Source organism: Megascapheus bottae, chromosome 32 (genome assembly GCF_031878675.1).
Source record: "Megascapheus bottae isolate mThoBot1 chromosome 32, mThoBot2.hap1, whole genome shotgun sequence".
Taxonomy (NCBI): Eukaryota; Metazoa; Chordata; class Mammalia; order Rodentia; family Geomyidae; genus Megascapheus; species Megascapheus bottae.
The window spans coordinates 10,395,024-10,411,247 of record NC_143540.1 but is presented as its reverse complement, the minus strand read 5'-3'; the positions used below and the strand labels follow the sequence as shown (position 1 = coordinate 10,411,247).

At 47.0% G+C, this 16,224-nt stretch overlaps 1 protein-coding gene across 7 annotated transcripts in view; it reads right to left on the bottom strand.

The window, feature by feature from the left end:
* Window positions 1–16,102, bottom strand: part of Kif9 (kinesin family member 9) — a 35,677-nt gene extending 19,575 nt beyond the window's left edge. The window contains exons 1-12 of one of the 7 annotated variants that reach the window (XM_090323205.1): window positions 15,763–16,102; window positions 15,161–15,375; window positions 14,027–14,280; window positions 11,787–11,884; window positions 9,250–9,415; window positions 8,064–8,170; window positions 7,159–7,383; window positions 6,089–6,172; window positions 5,890–5,982; window positions 5,059–5,206; window positions 3,334–3,398; window positions 142–219 (exon numbers count right to left, since the gene is read on the bottom strand). In XM_090323205.1, coding sequence (XP_090179331.1) covers window positions 142–219; window positions 3,334–3,398; window positions 5,059–5,206; window positions 5,890–5,982; window positions 6,089–6,172; window positions 7,159–7,383; window positions 8,064–8,170; window positions 9,250–9,415; window positions 11,787–11,884; window positions 14,027–14,063 — 1,101 coding nt within the window. In that variant the 5' untranslated portion in view covers window positions 14,064–14,280; window positions 15,161–15,375; window positions 15,763–16,102. Of the gene's footprint in view, window positions 1–141; window positions 220–3,333; window positions 3,399–5,058; window positions 5,207–5,889; window positions 5,983–6,088; window positions 6,173–7,158; window positions 7,384–8,063; window positions 8,171–9,249; window positions 9,416–11,786; window positions 11,885–14,026; window positions 14,281–15,148; window positions 15,376–15,665; window positions 15,739–15,762 lie in introns of those variants that run through there. The other 6 variants (XM_090323206.1, XM_090323201.1, XM_090323203.1 and 3 more) reach the window with 6 other exon arrangements.
* Between the last annotated feature and the right edge of the window lie 122 nt (window positions 16,103–16,224).

The window sequence follows — 16,224 nt, the reverse complement described above, 5'->3', positions numbered from 1 at the left end:
TTTGGCAGAGGCAGGAAATAAGGAAGCCACACAAGTGTCTGCTAAATATTCCCAGGTGGTATCAAATCCACATACATTCCCCTCCTCCGTCCCCCACCCCGCCACCACCCATGGAAAGTCTGCCCGCAAGCTTCTTAGCACCTCAGCATCGTATTTTTCATTGATGGAAGGTTCGGTCATCACCAGCTTCATCCTGTTGGCAAATCTCAGTGAAGACAGCTGGAAAACAGACCAGGCAGGTGTCAGATGACTTCGAAAACAAGTGAAATCCCAAGCAGCAGGCTTCAAAGCCAACTAGAGGGATTCATGCCTGTAATTTCTGTTGTTTTTGCCAGTCCTGAGGCTTGAATTCAGGGCCTGGACACGGTCTCTGAGCTTCTTTTGATCAAAGCTAGCACTCTACCACTTGAGCCACAGTGACACCGCTGGCTTTTTCTGTATATGTGGTACTGAGGAATTGAGCCCAGGGCTTCATGCATGAATAGACAAGCACTCTACCACTTAGCCACATTCCCAGCGCTCATGCCTAGAATTCTTAGCTACTCCATGGGCAGAGAATAAGCAGAGATTGGAGGCTGTGACTCAAAGTGGTAGAGCACTAGCCTTGAGCAGAAAAAGAGCCCAACGACAGCTTCTCAGGCCCTGAGTTCAAGCCCCATGACCAAAAAATTAAAAAGGAATTTTCCCCAGGTGCCAGTGGCTCACACCTGCCATCCTAGTTACTCTTGGAACCCTGAGAATCAAGGTTCCAAGCTAGCCTGGGCAGGAATGTCCCTGAGATTCTTATCTCTAATTAACCACCAGAAAACTGGAAGTGGTGCTGTGGCTTAAGTGGTAGAGCCCTAGCCTTGAGCTGAAGAGCTCAGAGAAAGTGCCCAGGCCCACAGTTCAAGTCTAACGACGACCAAAGAAAAAATTTTTCCAATACCACCACCAAAACAAAGTAGCCTAATTAATATACCCATAATATTATGATTCCACAAAGTAACCAATGTTTAAAATATATTACTAGGGCCCGGAGTTTAGCCTAGTGGGAGATAAGCACTCTATCCAAAGACAGTGCTCAGACCCTGAACTCAAGGCCCAGGACAGACAAAAAAAATCATATATATATATATATATATATATATATATATATATATTTCAGTACCACCACTGAAACAAATTAACCTAATATACACATAACATTATGATTCCAACGTGTAATCAATGTTTAAAAATTACTGCTATGCAACAATGGGGTCATGCATGTAATTCCAGCTGTTCAAGAGGCAGGCAAATCCAAGACTTTTTATATTCAACTAACAAGCAAAAATCTGGAAGTGGAGGTGAGTCTCAAATGATTCCTCTTGGGGTATAATTATGCTTTGCTATGAACCAGAGAGACTTTGAAACTTTCCTCTGGGGTGGCTGTCTCACGTCAGCAGGAGCTTCTAGTCCCAGGCTCTAAGCCCCAGGGCATTGAATCTATAGCAGAAACACACTCTCTGGATGCTAGATTGTCCCTAAAGTACACAGCTGGGAGGCCCTGAAGACTTATCTTGCCCTATGGAATCCTTGGTAATGAAGGGCTTTGCCTACCTAAGTATATTCTCAAGATAACTAAGCGATTGCCTTAAACAGATGCACTTGAAAAGTAAAATGGCTGGCCAATGGTGGCTCACGCCTGTCATCCTAGCTACTCAGAAGGCGGAGGATCATGGTTCAAAGACAGCCTGGGCATGAAAGTCGGTAAGACTCATTTCCAATGAACCACCAGAAAAACCAGAGGTGGTGTAGCGGCGCAAAGTGGTCGAGCGCTAGCCTTGAGCACAGAGAGGGCTCAGGGACAGAGCCCCAGGACTGGCAAAAATATGAACTCCTTCCTCTTTCCCTGGCTTCCTCTGAAGGTCTCTTTCTTCTCTTCCTCTCGTATTAGGGCCATGGCTTCTCTCTCTTCCTGGGTTGGGAACTCTGACTCTCATCTACAGATCTTCATGGACTGGTACTTAACACCTATGTGTTCATTTTGGCCGTAGAACCAATGAGAGCCTACAACACTGTAGTGGGGTGTGTGCATGTGTGTGTGACTCCTGGAGCTTGAACTCAGGGTCTGGGTACTGTTCCTGAGCTCTTCAGCTCAAGGCTAGTGCTCTACCACTTGAGCCACACACAGTTTCACTTCCAAGTGTATGTATGTGAGAGAGAGAGAGAGAGATTAATTGGGGAGAAGAGTCTTAAAGTGCTTTCCTGTCCAGGCTGACTTCAAACCTTGTGTTCTCAAGGTTATCAGCCTCCTGACAGGCTAGAATAACAGGCAGGAGGCACCAGCGCCAGTCCTGTGTTCCTAAGATGTTCAAACATGTGAATCATTTTGCTTTTGGGAGGGTCTGTCCTGGAGGTTAAATCCAGAGCCTTGTACATGCTAGGTAAGTGTCTTTTTACTGAGCTGTGACCCCTGTCCAGACATGCAACTGTAAAAAGTAGGTAAGTAGGGCTGGGAATTTGGCTTAGTGGTAGAGTGCTTTCCTAGCATACATGAAGACCCTGGTTCTATTCCTCAGCACCACATACATAGAAAAAAAAAGCCAGAAGTGGTGCTGTGGTTCAAGTGGTAGGGCTCTAGCCTTGAGAAAGTCCAAGGACAGTGCTCAGGCCCTGAGTACAGGTCTGGCAAAAAAAAAAAAAAAAAAAAAAAAAAGTAGGTAAGTAATGGGTTTAGAATAATAGTTTAGTAGTAGCTTGTCTGCTGAGTATATCTAAGGGCCTAGGTTCCTTTTTTTTTTTTTTGGTGGGCCATGGGGCTTGAACTTGGCCTGAGCACTGTCCCTGAGTTCTTCAGCTCAAGGCTACCACTCTACCCCTGGGCCTGGGTGCTGTCCCTGAGCTCTTCAGCTCAAGGCTACTCCCCTACCCTTAAGCCAAGCTCCACTTCCTGTTTTCTATTGGTTAACTGGAGACAAGAGTCTCAGGCCGGACTGGCTTTGAACCTTGATCCTCAGATCTCGGCCTCCTGAGTAGCTAGGATTACGGGCGTCAGCCACCACACCGGCTAAGGCCCTAGGTTCTAACCCTAGTTTTCTGAATCCCAGTTCATAGAAGCAGCACCTCAGGAAAATACACACCCAACACACAAAGTGTATGCAAAAAATGCTGAGCCTGCATCCCATCTTTGCTCCATTGTTCTGTGCTTACTACTTATACCTTAAGCAACTTTAGTGCAGACTTCTCTTACCCCACCCTCCTGTCAGTCCACGTGGGTGTTACACCAGATGAGCCAGTGTGGAGTCAGCTGTCACCCAGCACCCAGCCCTAGCACCCAGGAAGCAGTGATGCCAACTTGTCTGTACTGACCGTTTCTTCTAACTGGGCGGCTTCTCCGTAGATGTTTGTAACTAGAACCAAATTACAGTTTCCCCCTGTGAGAAAGCAAAGACACAGAAGGGTTGTGAATCCTGGCAGGTTTTGACCAAACAGATTCCACTGGGCTGGTGGGGCTCTGTGATAGACTAATATTTGTATTCCCACAAAATTCAAATAATTGAAGCCTTTACTCCCAAAGTCCACCTTCAAATACTCATGGGATGATATTTCGTGGTGGAGCTTTGGGGAGAAAATTAAGTTTAGGTGAACCTGAGGGTGGAATCCTTCTGATGCAATTACTGTCAAGAGGAGATGGGGAGAAGGGGAAGAAGGGTTGGTGGCTAAAAGCCCAACACTGGCAAAAAAAGAAAGAAAGAAAAGTCCCTAACTCTGATCAGTTAGCCACCAAAAAGAGGAAGAAGAAGAAGAAAACGGAAACAAGTGACGTCATTAAACCTAACACAAACACCTGAGCATATGGAGATGACAAGACAACCGCCACATTTTTTTTTTTTTTTTTTTTTTGCCAGTCCTGGGGCTTGAATTCAGGGCTTGAGCCAGGCAGTCCTTAGGTTTTCTCAAAGCTAGAGCTCTACCACTTGAGCCACAGCACCACTTCCAGCTTTTTCTATATATGTGGTACTGAGCAATCGAACCTGGGTCTTTGTGCATGTTAGGCAAGCACCCTACCACTAGGCCAAACTCCTGGCCCTACCTTTTTTCTTGTGTGCTACCCTGGATCTTGAACTCCGGGGCCTGAGTGCTGCTATCTCTGAGCTTTTGTGCTTAAGGCTAGTGGCTCTACCACTTCACTCTGTCACTGCACTGAAGTTAAGAGTCTTGTGGACTTTTCTTCCTGGGCTGGCTTTGAACCCTGATCCTCAGATCTCAGCTTCTTGAGTTGCTAAGAAGACAAGCACGAGCCATCATCATCTGGCTTCATCCTCCACTTTCTTATCCCCAAAACTTCAAGGAGGAAGAAAGGAAGATAGGATGGGAGAGACTCTCTCTCTCTCTCTCTCTCTGAATCGTCAGGGCCAAGAAGGATTTTGCCACCACACCGGCTAAGGCCCTAGGTTCTAACCCTAGTTTTCTGAATCCCAGTTCATAGAAGCAGCACCTCAGGAAAACACACACACACACACAAAGTATATGCAAAAAAAACATCGAGCCTGCATCTCATCTTTGCTCCATTGTTCTGTGCTTACTGTTTATACCTTCAGCAACTTTAGGGACAAGGGAACACAGGAGAAGAGATCTGTCACAGAGGTCAGAGGCTAAGTAAACTTTTTTTTTTTTTTGCCAGTCCTGGGATTTGAACTCAGGGCCTAGGCACTATCCCTGAGCTTCTTTTGTTTAAGCCTAGTGCTCTATCACTTGAGCCTGCAGTGTCACTTCCAGCTTTTTCTGTATATGTGGTACTGAGGAATCAAACCCAAGGCTTTGTGCATGCTAGGCAAACACTCTACCACTAAGACACATTCCCAGGCCCCTAAATAAAGTTTCTAAGGAGCAATCAGCATGGTATGCTCTGGACACAAGAAGAGGATTTGAGTCTTAATTTTCTGAGTGTGTCTAGTACTACTGTGAAAAGAGCTACTGGTAAGTTGAGGCCCCCCGCTCCCTCAAGAGGAAGAAATCTCTGACCTGGAGGGGTGGGGGGGAGAACGACAGAGGTGACAGGCCTTCCTCATTAGTCACTAGCCACACACTTACCTAATGAGTCCTTCAGGGCATGTGTGAGCTTGCACTGGCGGAAAGGGATGTGGTCTCTCTTCTGGTCCCCAAGAGCAATGATAGCCTGCTCCAGGAATGACAGTGACTTATTGATGTAGGTGGCTTCCTTCTGGACTCGTCCATCAGACTGCAAACCAAACGTCAATTGCACTTTGGGATGGACTGGAAAGGTGCCCCCCCATCCTGGTTTGGGATGTTGCTGCAACTCTCAATGTTGCAATTAAATTTCCATTTGGGGCTGTTAGTCCGGGAAAAACAAAAGCTCATGGACAGGCTCATGCAAGCACTGGTGTGAATGCTTTGGTGGGCATGAACACTCAGGTGAATATTCAGTCTAGTAGGGTGCTGGTGGCTCACACCTGTAATCTTAGCTACTCAGGAGGCTGAGATCTGAGGATCATGGTTCAAAGCTAGCCTGGACAGGGAAAGTCCATGAGATCCTTGGCTTCACTTCTGTTAACATTTTTTTTTTTTTGCCAGTCATGGGGCTTGAACTCAGGGCCTGGGCACTGTCCCTGAACCTCTTTTGCTCAAGGCTAGCACTCTACCACGTGAGCCACAACACCACTTCCAGCTTTTTTTTAATGTAGGTGCTACATTCACAGAATGTTTTGCCCATGCTAGGCAAGTATTCTACCACTAAGCCACATTCCCAGCCTCCATTTCTGCTCTTATTTCTCCTGCTTCACTTTATCTAGCTCCGGCCTGAGCTCTCAAAAATCAGGTGAGGAGCATGCTACAGCAGACATTGCCTGCCAGAGACAGGATCCCTGCTTTGTTGAGAAGGAACCTTCTGCTTCTCTCACTTACCCCTGTTTTCCCCAGCCTCTCTGAGCCAGCCAGATCCACCAAGTTAATTTTGGAAGTGATAAACTTTTCATCTGATAACGTCCGGGAATGGGCCTATGAAACATCCACATAAATTAGTCTGTAACAGGAAGAGCCTCTGATTGGACAGTGCCCTTGACAGTCATTCCTCCCTGGGCCAATCAAAGAGCTTGGCACTTACTTCCATGTAGATGGTGAAAATACTGTGTGACCTGGATGAGTTTTTGTTCATTGTGTGGGAGGCTAAAATCCTGTTGGTCTCTCCCTGAAGGGAAAGCGAAATGAATGTAACATATCTGGGGAATAAAATTAAAACAACATAGCATTTGAAGTCAACTTTCAATTGTAATCTTAGTAATCTTAGACCATTGAAACTGGATGGTCCTTATAGGCAAACTACCCCCACCCCCTCTTTTGTCGGTTCTAGCTTGAACTCAAGGCCCCGGCACTATTCCTGAGCTTTCTTTGCTCAAGACTAGCGCTCTACCACTTGAGCCACATGACCACTTCTAGCTTTTTCTGTGTAAGTGATACTGAGGAATTGAATCCAGGGCTTCATGCATGTCTGGCAAGCACTCTACCACTCAGCCACATGCCCGGTCTGTTCTTTTTTTGTTGTTTTTTGTTTTTGTTTTCACTTGAGTAACATCTGCACTTCTGGCTTTTGGGTGGCTTATTACACATCTCAAGGACTTTTCCTACCCAGGCTGGCTTGGAATCATGATCCTTAGAGCTCAGCCTCTTGAACAGCTAGTATATTACATTGTGAGCTACTGGCCCTCTTTATTTTTACACATATTGCAGTGTTTTCTAAGCTGCAAAAAAAAATAAATCAATCACTTCTTTGCAGTTTTACTTTCCATGACTTTGAGTTACCAACATCCAACTATGATCTAAATATTTGAAGTAGAAAACCTAGAGGCTAGGAAAGTAGCTTAGAGTGCTTGCCTAGAATGCATGAAGCCCTGGGTTCAATTCCTCAGTACCACATCAACAGAAAAACAAAACAAAACAAAACGTAGTGCTGTGGCTCAAGTAGTAAAGTACTGGCCTTAAGCCAAAGAAGCTCAATTCAAATCCAGAACAGGCAAAAAAAAAAAATCTAGGAAAATAAAAAGTTCAGAATAAACAAACAAAAAACCTAAAGAGAAAAGAGATAGGACAGAAGAGAGGAAGATAATGAAGAGAAAATAAGAGTAGAGAAGGAAAAAGGGAAGGAGAAGAGGGAAAGAACTTTTTAGATGATCTCACCTCAAAAAGGAGGTTGAATGCATCTTCCTCTTGACTTGTAAGGTGAACTGACAAGCCTTTGACGAAGACTCCTTGAGGGTTTTCCACAATAGACATTGGTGTGACAGAGGGTCCGACGTAGGGAAGTGTGCACAGGAGATCAAACAGGTTCTCATTATAAATTTCCAAATAGGAAATACGCACAGTGATGGCATGTGTGGGGCGTTCTTCAATCATCTTAAAGACCTGGATGGGAGATGGTTTATCAGCCATTGAGTGTCAGGAGATAACATCCAAGAATGTAAGAGAGGGGCTGGGACTGTGGCTTAGTGGTAGAGTGCTTGCCTAGCATGAATGAAGCCCTGGGTTCTATTCCTCAGTGCCACATGCACAGAAAAAGTCAGAAGTGGTACTGCGGCTCATGTGATAGAGCGCTAAGCCTTAAACAAAAGAAGATCAGAGACAGTGCCCAGGCCCTGAGTTCAAGTCCCAGGACTAGTAAAAAATAAAAAATTGTGAGAGAATTCTTGGGGGTTTGTTTGTTTGTTTTTGTTTTGTTTTGTTTTTGCCAGTCCTTGGCTTGAACTCAGGGCCTGAGCACTGTCCTTGGACTTTCCTCCAGGCTAGTGTTCTACCACGTGAGCCTCAGCACCACTTCCAGCTTTTTCTGTGTACATGGTACTGGAGGAATCGAACCCGGGTCTTCGTGCATGCTAGGCAAGCACTCTACCACTAGGCCACGCTCCCGGCCCTTCAATTCCTATTTCTTGAGACTTCTGTCTCCAAGGCAATCCCCACCCGTATGTGTTCCATCTTTGGTACAGTACTAACTGCAACTCTTTGAGAGCTGGACTCCTCTCCTCCATCTCTAAAGTCAACAAAGAAGAGCGGCCCTCTAGGGTATCCCACCCATGGACCCACTCTACCTGCTGCAGGGCACGAGGGAGGATGCCTCGGTGCTTGAAGTTCTCAGTAATTCCCATCATGGTGTAAGTCTTCCCAGCGCCTGTCTGCCCATAACACATGATGGTGCCTGCAGACATTTCAAAAGACGTCTCAGTGACATCAAGGATAGAAGCTCCAAGAACCAGTTTTCTCCCATCCCCAGCAGGCCTGCTACCAGCCAGGAACCACTGTTGTGGGGGGGGGGGGGGGAGGCAGGAGTTTGGCCTAGTGGTAGAGTGCTTGCCTAACATGCACGAAGACCCGGGTTTGATTCCTCGGTACTACATACTTAGAAAAAGCTGGAAGTGGTGCTGTGGCTCAAGTGGTAGAGCTCTAGCCTTGAGGAAGCCCAAGGACAGTGCTCAGGCCCTGAGCCCAAGCCCAGGACTAGAAAAAAAAAAAAAAAAGAATTCTACCACAGGGCCTGGGAATATGGCCTAGTGGCTTCATGAAGCCCTGGGTTTGATTCCTTAGTACCATATACACAGAAAACGCAGGAAGTGGTGCTGTGGCTCAAGTGGTAGAGTGCTAGCCTTGAGCAAAAGAAGCTCAGGGACAGTGCCCAAGTCCTGAGTTCAAGCCTCGGGACTAGAAAAAGAAAAAGAGAAAGAATTCTACCACAGAGGAGTCAAACTGGGCAGGAATAGGGACATAAACAGACAAAGCAAGCCAGGTGCTGCTTGCTCATGACTATAATCCTCACTACTTAGGAGGCTGAAACCTGAGGCTCATGATTCAAAGTCAGGCCAGGCAGGAAGTCCATTAGAATCTTTTCTCTAATTAACTACCAAAACTGTGGAAAGTGGAGGTGTGGCTCAAGTGATCAGGCGCTAGCCTTGAGCAAAAAAAAGCATAGGAACAACACCCAGGCCCTGAGTTCAAACCCAGGACTGGCAAACAAACACGTAACATACACAACACATACAAATGTGAGTAAGGGAAGTTTTATTTTATTCCTCATTAGATACTTATCACTTGGAAGTAGAGCAGTGGCTCAAATGGGTAGAGCACTAACCTTGAGCAAAAGAGCTCAGGAACAGTACATAGACCATGATTCAAGACCTTCACCACCACCAACAAGAAAGATACTTATAAGTCTTCCTTGAGGAGAGTGAGGGAAGGCTCCTCCAGCTCTTAGATAAAGCAATAGTTAATGAACTCAATTACCGTTATAGCCATCAAAAGCCTGGGAAATCACATCCCTTGCAACTGTCTCATAAACCAAGTCCTGGGAAGCATCGTGAAGAACTCCATCCAGCTTGAATGACCAATCTGTCTGCTGGTTGTTGACAACTCCTCTCCGAATGTCTTTTTTAAAGTGAATATCAATGCTCTAGGGGAAAAAAGAGAGAGAGAGAGAGGGAGAGAGGGGGAGGGAGAGAGAGAGAGAGGAACTGTGGCTCAAGGGGTAAGGTGATAGCCTTGAGCTAAAGATCTTAGGGACAACATCCAGGCCCAGAGTTCAAGTCCCATAATGACAAAAAAAAGAAGGGGGGGGGGTGGGCAGGTATAGTGGTATAAAACTGTAATCCCAAGCCAGTGTGGTAGCTCACACTGTCATCCTAGCTACCCAGGAGGCTGAGATCTGAGGCTTGTGGTCCAAAGCCAGCCAGGCACTAAAGAACAAACATGAGCCTCTTATCTCCAATTAATCACTAGAAAATGGGAAGTTGTGCTGTGGCTCAGAGGTAGGGCAGTAGCCTTGAGCTGAAGAGCTCAGGGACAGTGCCCAGGCCCAGAATTCAAGCCCCACAACCCACAAACAAAAAAAGACTGTAATTCCAATACTACTGAAGCTGAGATAGGTGGATCTTGAATTCAAAATTAACCTGAGCTACTTAGCAAGATTTATCTCAAAAATAAGAAAGAGGGGCTGGTAGAATCGTGGAGTACTTACCTAGTGTGCCTGAAGCTCTAGGTTCCATTCCTCAGGATTACATAAAAAGAAAAAGCTGAAAATGGAGTTGTGGTTCAAGTGGTAGAGTGCTAGCCTTGAGCAAAAGAAGCTCAGGGACAATACCCAGGCCCTGAGTTCAAGCTCCAGGATTGGCAAAAAGGAAAAGAGAGAGAGAGAGAGAGAGAGAGGCAGTAAATCAAAGGGGGACGGAGGAATGTGTATGTGTGTGTGTGTGACAGAGAGAGAGAGAGAGAGAGAGAGGCAGTAAATCAAAGGGGGACGGAGGAATGTGTATGTGTGTGTGTGTGACAGAGAGAGAGAGAGAGAGAGAGAGAGAGAGAGAGAGAGAGAGAGAGAGAGAGAGAGAGGCAGTAAATCAAAGGGGGATGGAGGAATTTGTGTGTGTGTGTGTGTGTGTGTGTGGTGTGTGTGTGACACAGAGAGTGAGAGTGAGTGTGTGTGTTATCTTTTCAGAAAATTGATGCAAAAACAAACAACTACAACAACAAAAAACACTGATACCTAGCTGGGAGCAGGGACTCACACCTGTACTCCTACTCTGGAGGCTGAGATCTGAGGATCTCGTTTCAAAGCCAGCCCCAAAGCCAGCCAGCGCACTAAAGAACGTGAGACTCTTATCTCCAATTAACCACTAGAAAAATGGGAAGTGGGGCTGAAGCTCAGGGGTAGGGTGGTAGCCTTGAGCTGAAGAGTCAGGGACAGTGCCCAGGCCCAAAAAATAAACAAAAAGAACAAAAAAAAAACCCCACTAATACCTATTCAAATCCTAGTTACTCAGAAAGCTGAGATCTGAGAAACAGACTTCTGGGTCTGGGCAGAGAAATCTAAGAGACTATTGTCTACTTAATTACCAAAAAGCTGAGTGGAAGCATGACTCAAGTGGTAAATCACCAGTTTTACTGAAAAAGCTGAGCTGAGTTCTGAGGATTGAGGTTCAAAGCCAGCCCAGGCAGAAAACTCTGTGAGCCTCTTATCTCCAATTAACTACCAAAAAAGCCAGAAGTAGAGCTGTGGCTCGAGTGATAGAGCACTAGCCTTGAGTGCAAAGGCTGAGACAATGCCCAAGTCCCAAGTTTAAAGCCCCAGGACCAGCACATACACACACAAAAATCTGAGTGACAGTGCCTGGCTCTGAAATCAAGACTTAGTAGGTACCAGTGTGTGGGCGCAGGAGTGCTCAGGAACACACACACACACACACACACACACACACACACACACACACACACACACAGAGAGGCAATTAAAAGGCTGGAGTTTGGCTCAACTGGTAGGCAAAGGGCCCTGAGTTAAAACTCTAATTCCAACACAGATTTTTAGACATGGAAACTTGATTAAAGAAAACAACAACAATAAAAAAGCACTGGGTGCCAATGGATCACGCCTAGAATCCTAGTCACTCAGGAGGCTGAGATCTGAGGATCTTAGTTTGAACCTATCCCTGGAAGGAAAGGCCTTGAAACTCATCATCAATTAACCACCAGAAAACCAGAAGTGGCTCGCTGAGACTCAAGTGAGATTGCTAGCCTGGAGCTGAAGAGCTCAGAAGACAGTGCCCAGGCCCAGAGTTCAAGACTCACAACTAATCAAAACAAACAAACAAATAAAAATACAATAAAAAATGATAGTCCCATGAATTTCTTTCCATAGGCATATTTTGGATTTGATGGACCAGAGTTCCTTTGGACTTCTCCCAATTCTGTCTGGTCCTTGAACAGTCAGAAACAGGGTCACACTGAACACAGAAAGAGGCCCAGGCTGGTGAAAGCAAACACACTCTGCTTACTTTGTTGTCATCTCCATACTTGATCATTTCATGAGCGAAGTCTTCAGTGGGTCTGACTCGGACAAATGTGTGTACCTTTTTTCTAGTACCCATTCTAGCTAAAGAAAAGACAACAATGACATTTTTAGTAGCCATCATCAAACCAAAGGGGAGGAGTCTATGTGAAAGGAGATCAGGAAACAATGAGATGCAAGCCATTTTTTCCCATCCCTCTGACATCCCTCAGGACACTTCTCAGTATAGGGGAGCACTTCCTGCTTTACAGGCTGCTTGTCATTTCCCACCCGACCCCTAAAAAGACTAAAATGAAATTGGGCGCTGGTGGCTCATGTCTGTGAGCTTCTAGCAAAAGAAGCTCATGGAGGGGCTGGGAGCTTGGCCTAATGACAGTGTGCTTCCCTAGCACGCAAGAAGACCCAGGTTCGATTCCTCAGTACCACATGCATAGAAAAAGCCAGAAGACGGGGCCGGGAGTTTGGCCTAGTGGTTAAAAGTGCTTGCCTAGCATGCATGAAGACCCGGGTTCGATTCCTTGGTACCACACACATAGAAAAAAGCCGGAAGTGGTGCTGAGGCTCAAGTGGTAGAGCTCTAGCCTTGAGAAAGTCCAAGGACAGTGCTCAGGCCTTGAGCTCAAGCCCAGGACTGGCAAAAAAAAAAAAAAAGCCAGAAGTGGGCCAGGAGTTTAGCCTAGTGGTAGAGTGCCTACCTAGCATGCACTATGCCTAGCTCTTATTTTCATGTGGAGACAGCATCTTATTATGTAGCCTAGAATGGCCTTGAGCTTGTTATCCTCCTGCCTCTCAAGTGCTAGGATTACAGGTATATACCACCATGCCTGCATATACATATATATATATATATATATATATACACACATATATATTTTTTTTGCCAGTTCTGGGGCTTGAATTCAGGGCCTGGGCACTGACCTTGGATACTTTGCTCAAGGCTATTGCTCTGCCACTTGAGCCACAGTGCCACTTCAGGCTTTTTCTGTGTATGAGGTACTGAGGAATTGAACCCAGGGCTTCACGCATGCTAGGCAAACACTCTACCACTAGACCATACTCCCAGCCCCTAGGAGGTATGTTTTGATTCAAACATTTATACCCTATTTTTTCAGCCCTGGGAACCATACCCACTCCACCTCTAAGGGCCCATCTTGCCGAAGGAAGTTCAGAAAGGAACCCTAAAGAAGCAGAAGAGAATCAAGCACTCCTGCCTCTCATCATAGCTACTTATGAGGCTGAGGTCTGAGGATCAAAGTTCAAAACCAGCCTGGGCAGGAAAGTTAATGAGATTATCTTCAATTAAAAGCCAAAAAAAAAAAAAAAAAAGCCAGATGTGGAGCTGTAGAGTGCAAGTCTTAGCAATGTGTGAGTGTACACACACACACACACACACACACACACACACACACACACACACACAAAGAGACAGTTCCCAGGCCCCGAGTTGGAGCCCCAGGTCTGGTTAAAAAAATAAGGGCTGGAGCCAGGCGCAGTGGCTCACGCCTGTCATCCTAGCTACTCAGGAAGCTGAGATCTGAGGATCAAGGTTCAAAGCCAGCCTGGGAACAAAAGAACCTGAGAATCTTATCTCCAATTAACCTCTAGAAAATGAGAAGTGGGGCTTGGCTCAAGGGTAGGGAGGTAGCCTTGAGCTAAAGAGCTCAGGGACAGCGCTGTCCAGGCTGAGTTCAAGCCCCAGGACCCACAAAAAAAAAAATAAATAAATAAGGGCTTGGTGCTGGTGGGAGCTCACACCTGTAATCTCATCCCAGTTCAAAGCCAGCCTGGGCACAGTCCATGACAATTTTATCTCCAATGAACCACCAGGAAACTGGAAGTGGCGCTGTGGCTCAAAGTGGTAGAGCACTCGCCTACTTTGTGCTGAAGAGTTCAGGGCAAGAGTTCAAGCCCCATGGCCAATAAAAAAAGAAAAGGAAAATTCTAGCAGCAGATGCACAAATCACCTGCACACCAATAGCCTTAGGGTGGCAGCACAAACCAGCTCAGAACATTCCCCAAAGAGATCGCTTCCCTGCCCAGAAATCATCAACATGCGCATGCAGTCACCTCATGGATGAGGTGTGAGGACCAAAATCCTCTCCATGCTCAGGCCATGGCTCCAAGCAACTAGATATAGGCCTTTCCTACATCCACTCAGAGTACCTGCTATCCAGCAACTCCTCAGCACCCAGACATTTGGGAAACCCCATGCCATTTTGCACTTACTGAAGTACTGCTTGCTACCGTCCTTATGCCGCTTCATTTGTGTGGATTTCGGCTCCCAAATTAGATTAAAGCTGTTCAAGGGCAAGGGACTTTCCCTTTATCCCTTCTGAATCCCCCTCCCCACAGTAATCCAGAACAGTGCCCCGTATACAGCAGGGGTTCAACAAATGATGCTTGGTGAGAATGGAGATGCTCATGGCTGGATGTCAGAGGGTGTCTGAATCTTCATAAGTGGGTCCATCTTCAGTTACTACCTAGAGAGTTCCAAGGGATATTTGATGTCACTTCTCTCCCACACCACCTCCAACCCTGAAACCTACAATCTTTTAAATCCTTTGGGGTGTGTGTGTGCTGGTTCTGGGGCTTGAACTCAGGGTCTGGACACTGTCCTTAAGCTTTTCTGTTTTGCTTAAGGTTGGTGCTCTACCACTTGAGCCACAGCTCGAGTGGCTTTTTTTTTTGTAGTTAATTGGAGATAAGCATCTCACAGACTTTCCTGTGATCCTTGGATCTCAGCCTCCTGAGTAAGCTAGGATTACAGATATGAGCTACCAATGCCTGACTCATTCACATATATTATATATGCACACACAGAGCCAGTCCTGTGGCTTGAACTCTAGGCCTGGGTACTGTCCTCGGGCTTTCTCAAAGCTAGCACTCCAACTACTTGAGTCACAGGTTCACATCTGGCTTTCTCTGTGTATGTGGTACTCAGGAATCGAACCCAGGGCTTCACGCATGCTAGGCAAGCACTCTACCACTGAGCCACATTCCCAGCCCCTTAAATACTTCTTGATGTAATAAAATGAGCTCAGGAGCCACCAGGTAACCTCCATGCGGCCCTCTGGGAGGAAATGAGCTGAACAATCAACCACTCACAGCCCTGAAGGCTTGAGAAGAGGTTGAGCTTTTGGTGCTATGACAGGCATTGGGAGAGTAGGGTCCCTGTCTCTAAGTGTTCTTGCCTAGACCAAAGGAGGGAGCGGGTTGGTGTAGCACCTGAACCCCAAACTCAAGGGTCTCCCTGCACCAAGCCTTGGGGGGAAACATAACACTGGTATCTTCACTAAAAGAGAGAGAGGGGGGGGAATAATAATAATAATAATAATAAATCTCTTGAACCTTTTTTCTCACCCGATGTGTGGGGACCTTGTGTGAGGTGTGGACGGCAGTGGACATTGAGCCCATTCTCGTCCATCTCTGGATTAGTTTCATCCGTTAAACGATGGCCACGGATGGGTATTGATCCCGAAGCCCCCTCCAGTTCGAAAACACAGTCGAGTGTAGCAGCAGAGAGTCCGGATCGCTTCTGTTACCCTGTCTTAAGGCTCTTCTTTCACAGATCGATCCTGGGGGGTGGATGTATGGGGGGGATGGTATAACCAGGGACCATTTAAAGACTCCTAGTCGCGAGCAGACTGGAAAAATAAAAACTCCCAGCAATTCCACAAGCCTTCTCTTCTAATAAGGATTGCACTCGGGAAAGAAATCCCGGCCAGAAGTCTCCCCCCTGGTGGGGTGGGCAGCGGGGTTCCAATCCCAGCAAGCTTGTTGGCGGGGCCTGGAGACCCGAACCCCTTTCTCTCCTAAACCGATCGCCCCGATCTCTCAACTCCACCGGCGCGAGACCCCAGCTCACCTTCCCACGAGGACCGGGGAGGAGGAGGGGGGGGTGGGAGAAAAAAAAAAAAAAACCGCAGCGAACCCCCCCCACCCCGCCAACCTCGGTCCACCACCTGGAATTCCGCCGCCGAGCTCCACGGCCGGGTTGTGTACGCGGCCGCCATGGCAACGGGCGGATGCCGGAAGTGCCCGAGCGGTGGGAGGGGAAAGAGGCGGAAGGGGCGGGGAAAAAATTTAAACAAAAAAAAAAAAAAAAGAAAAAGAAAGAGGGGCGGGAGATGAAGGAGTGGCGGAAATGAAATGTTCACCCCACCCCCTCTCCCCTGGCTCTTCAGGATTATGGGTGACCGGAAGACATGGAAAGCGGAGGAGCGAGGAGGGATGAGCCTCTCGTGGGGACGCCGAGCTAAAGCGGGGTGCTGCTGGGGGAGGAGCCAGAGAGAGGCAAACCGGAAGCGGAAGAGGAAATGAGAGCGCTATGTAAATGAAGGGGGCGGGCCCTCGGAGGGGGGAGGGCGGGGCCAGAGGGCGCCGCGACGGTGGCCGCGCCGGCTCAATCCCCTCGGCGCTCCGCG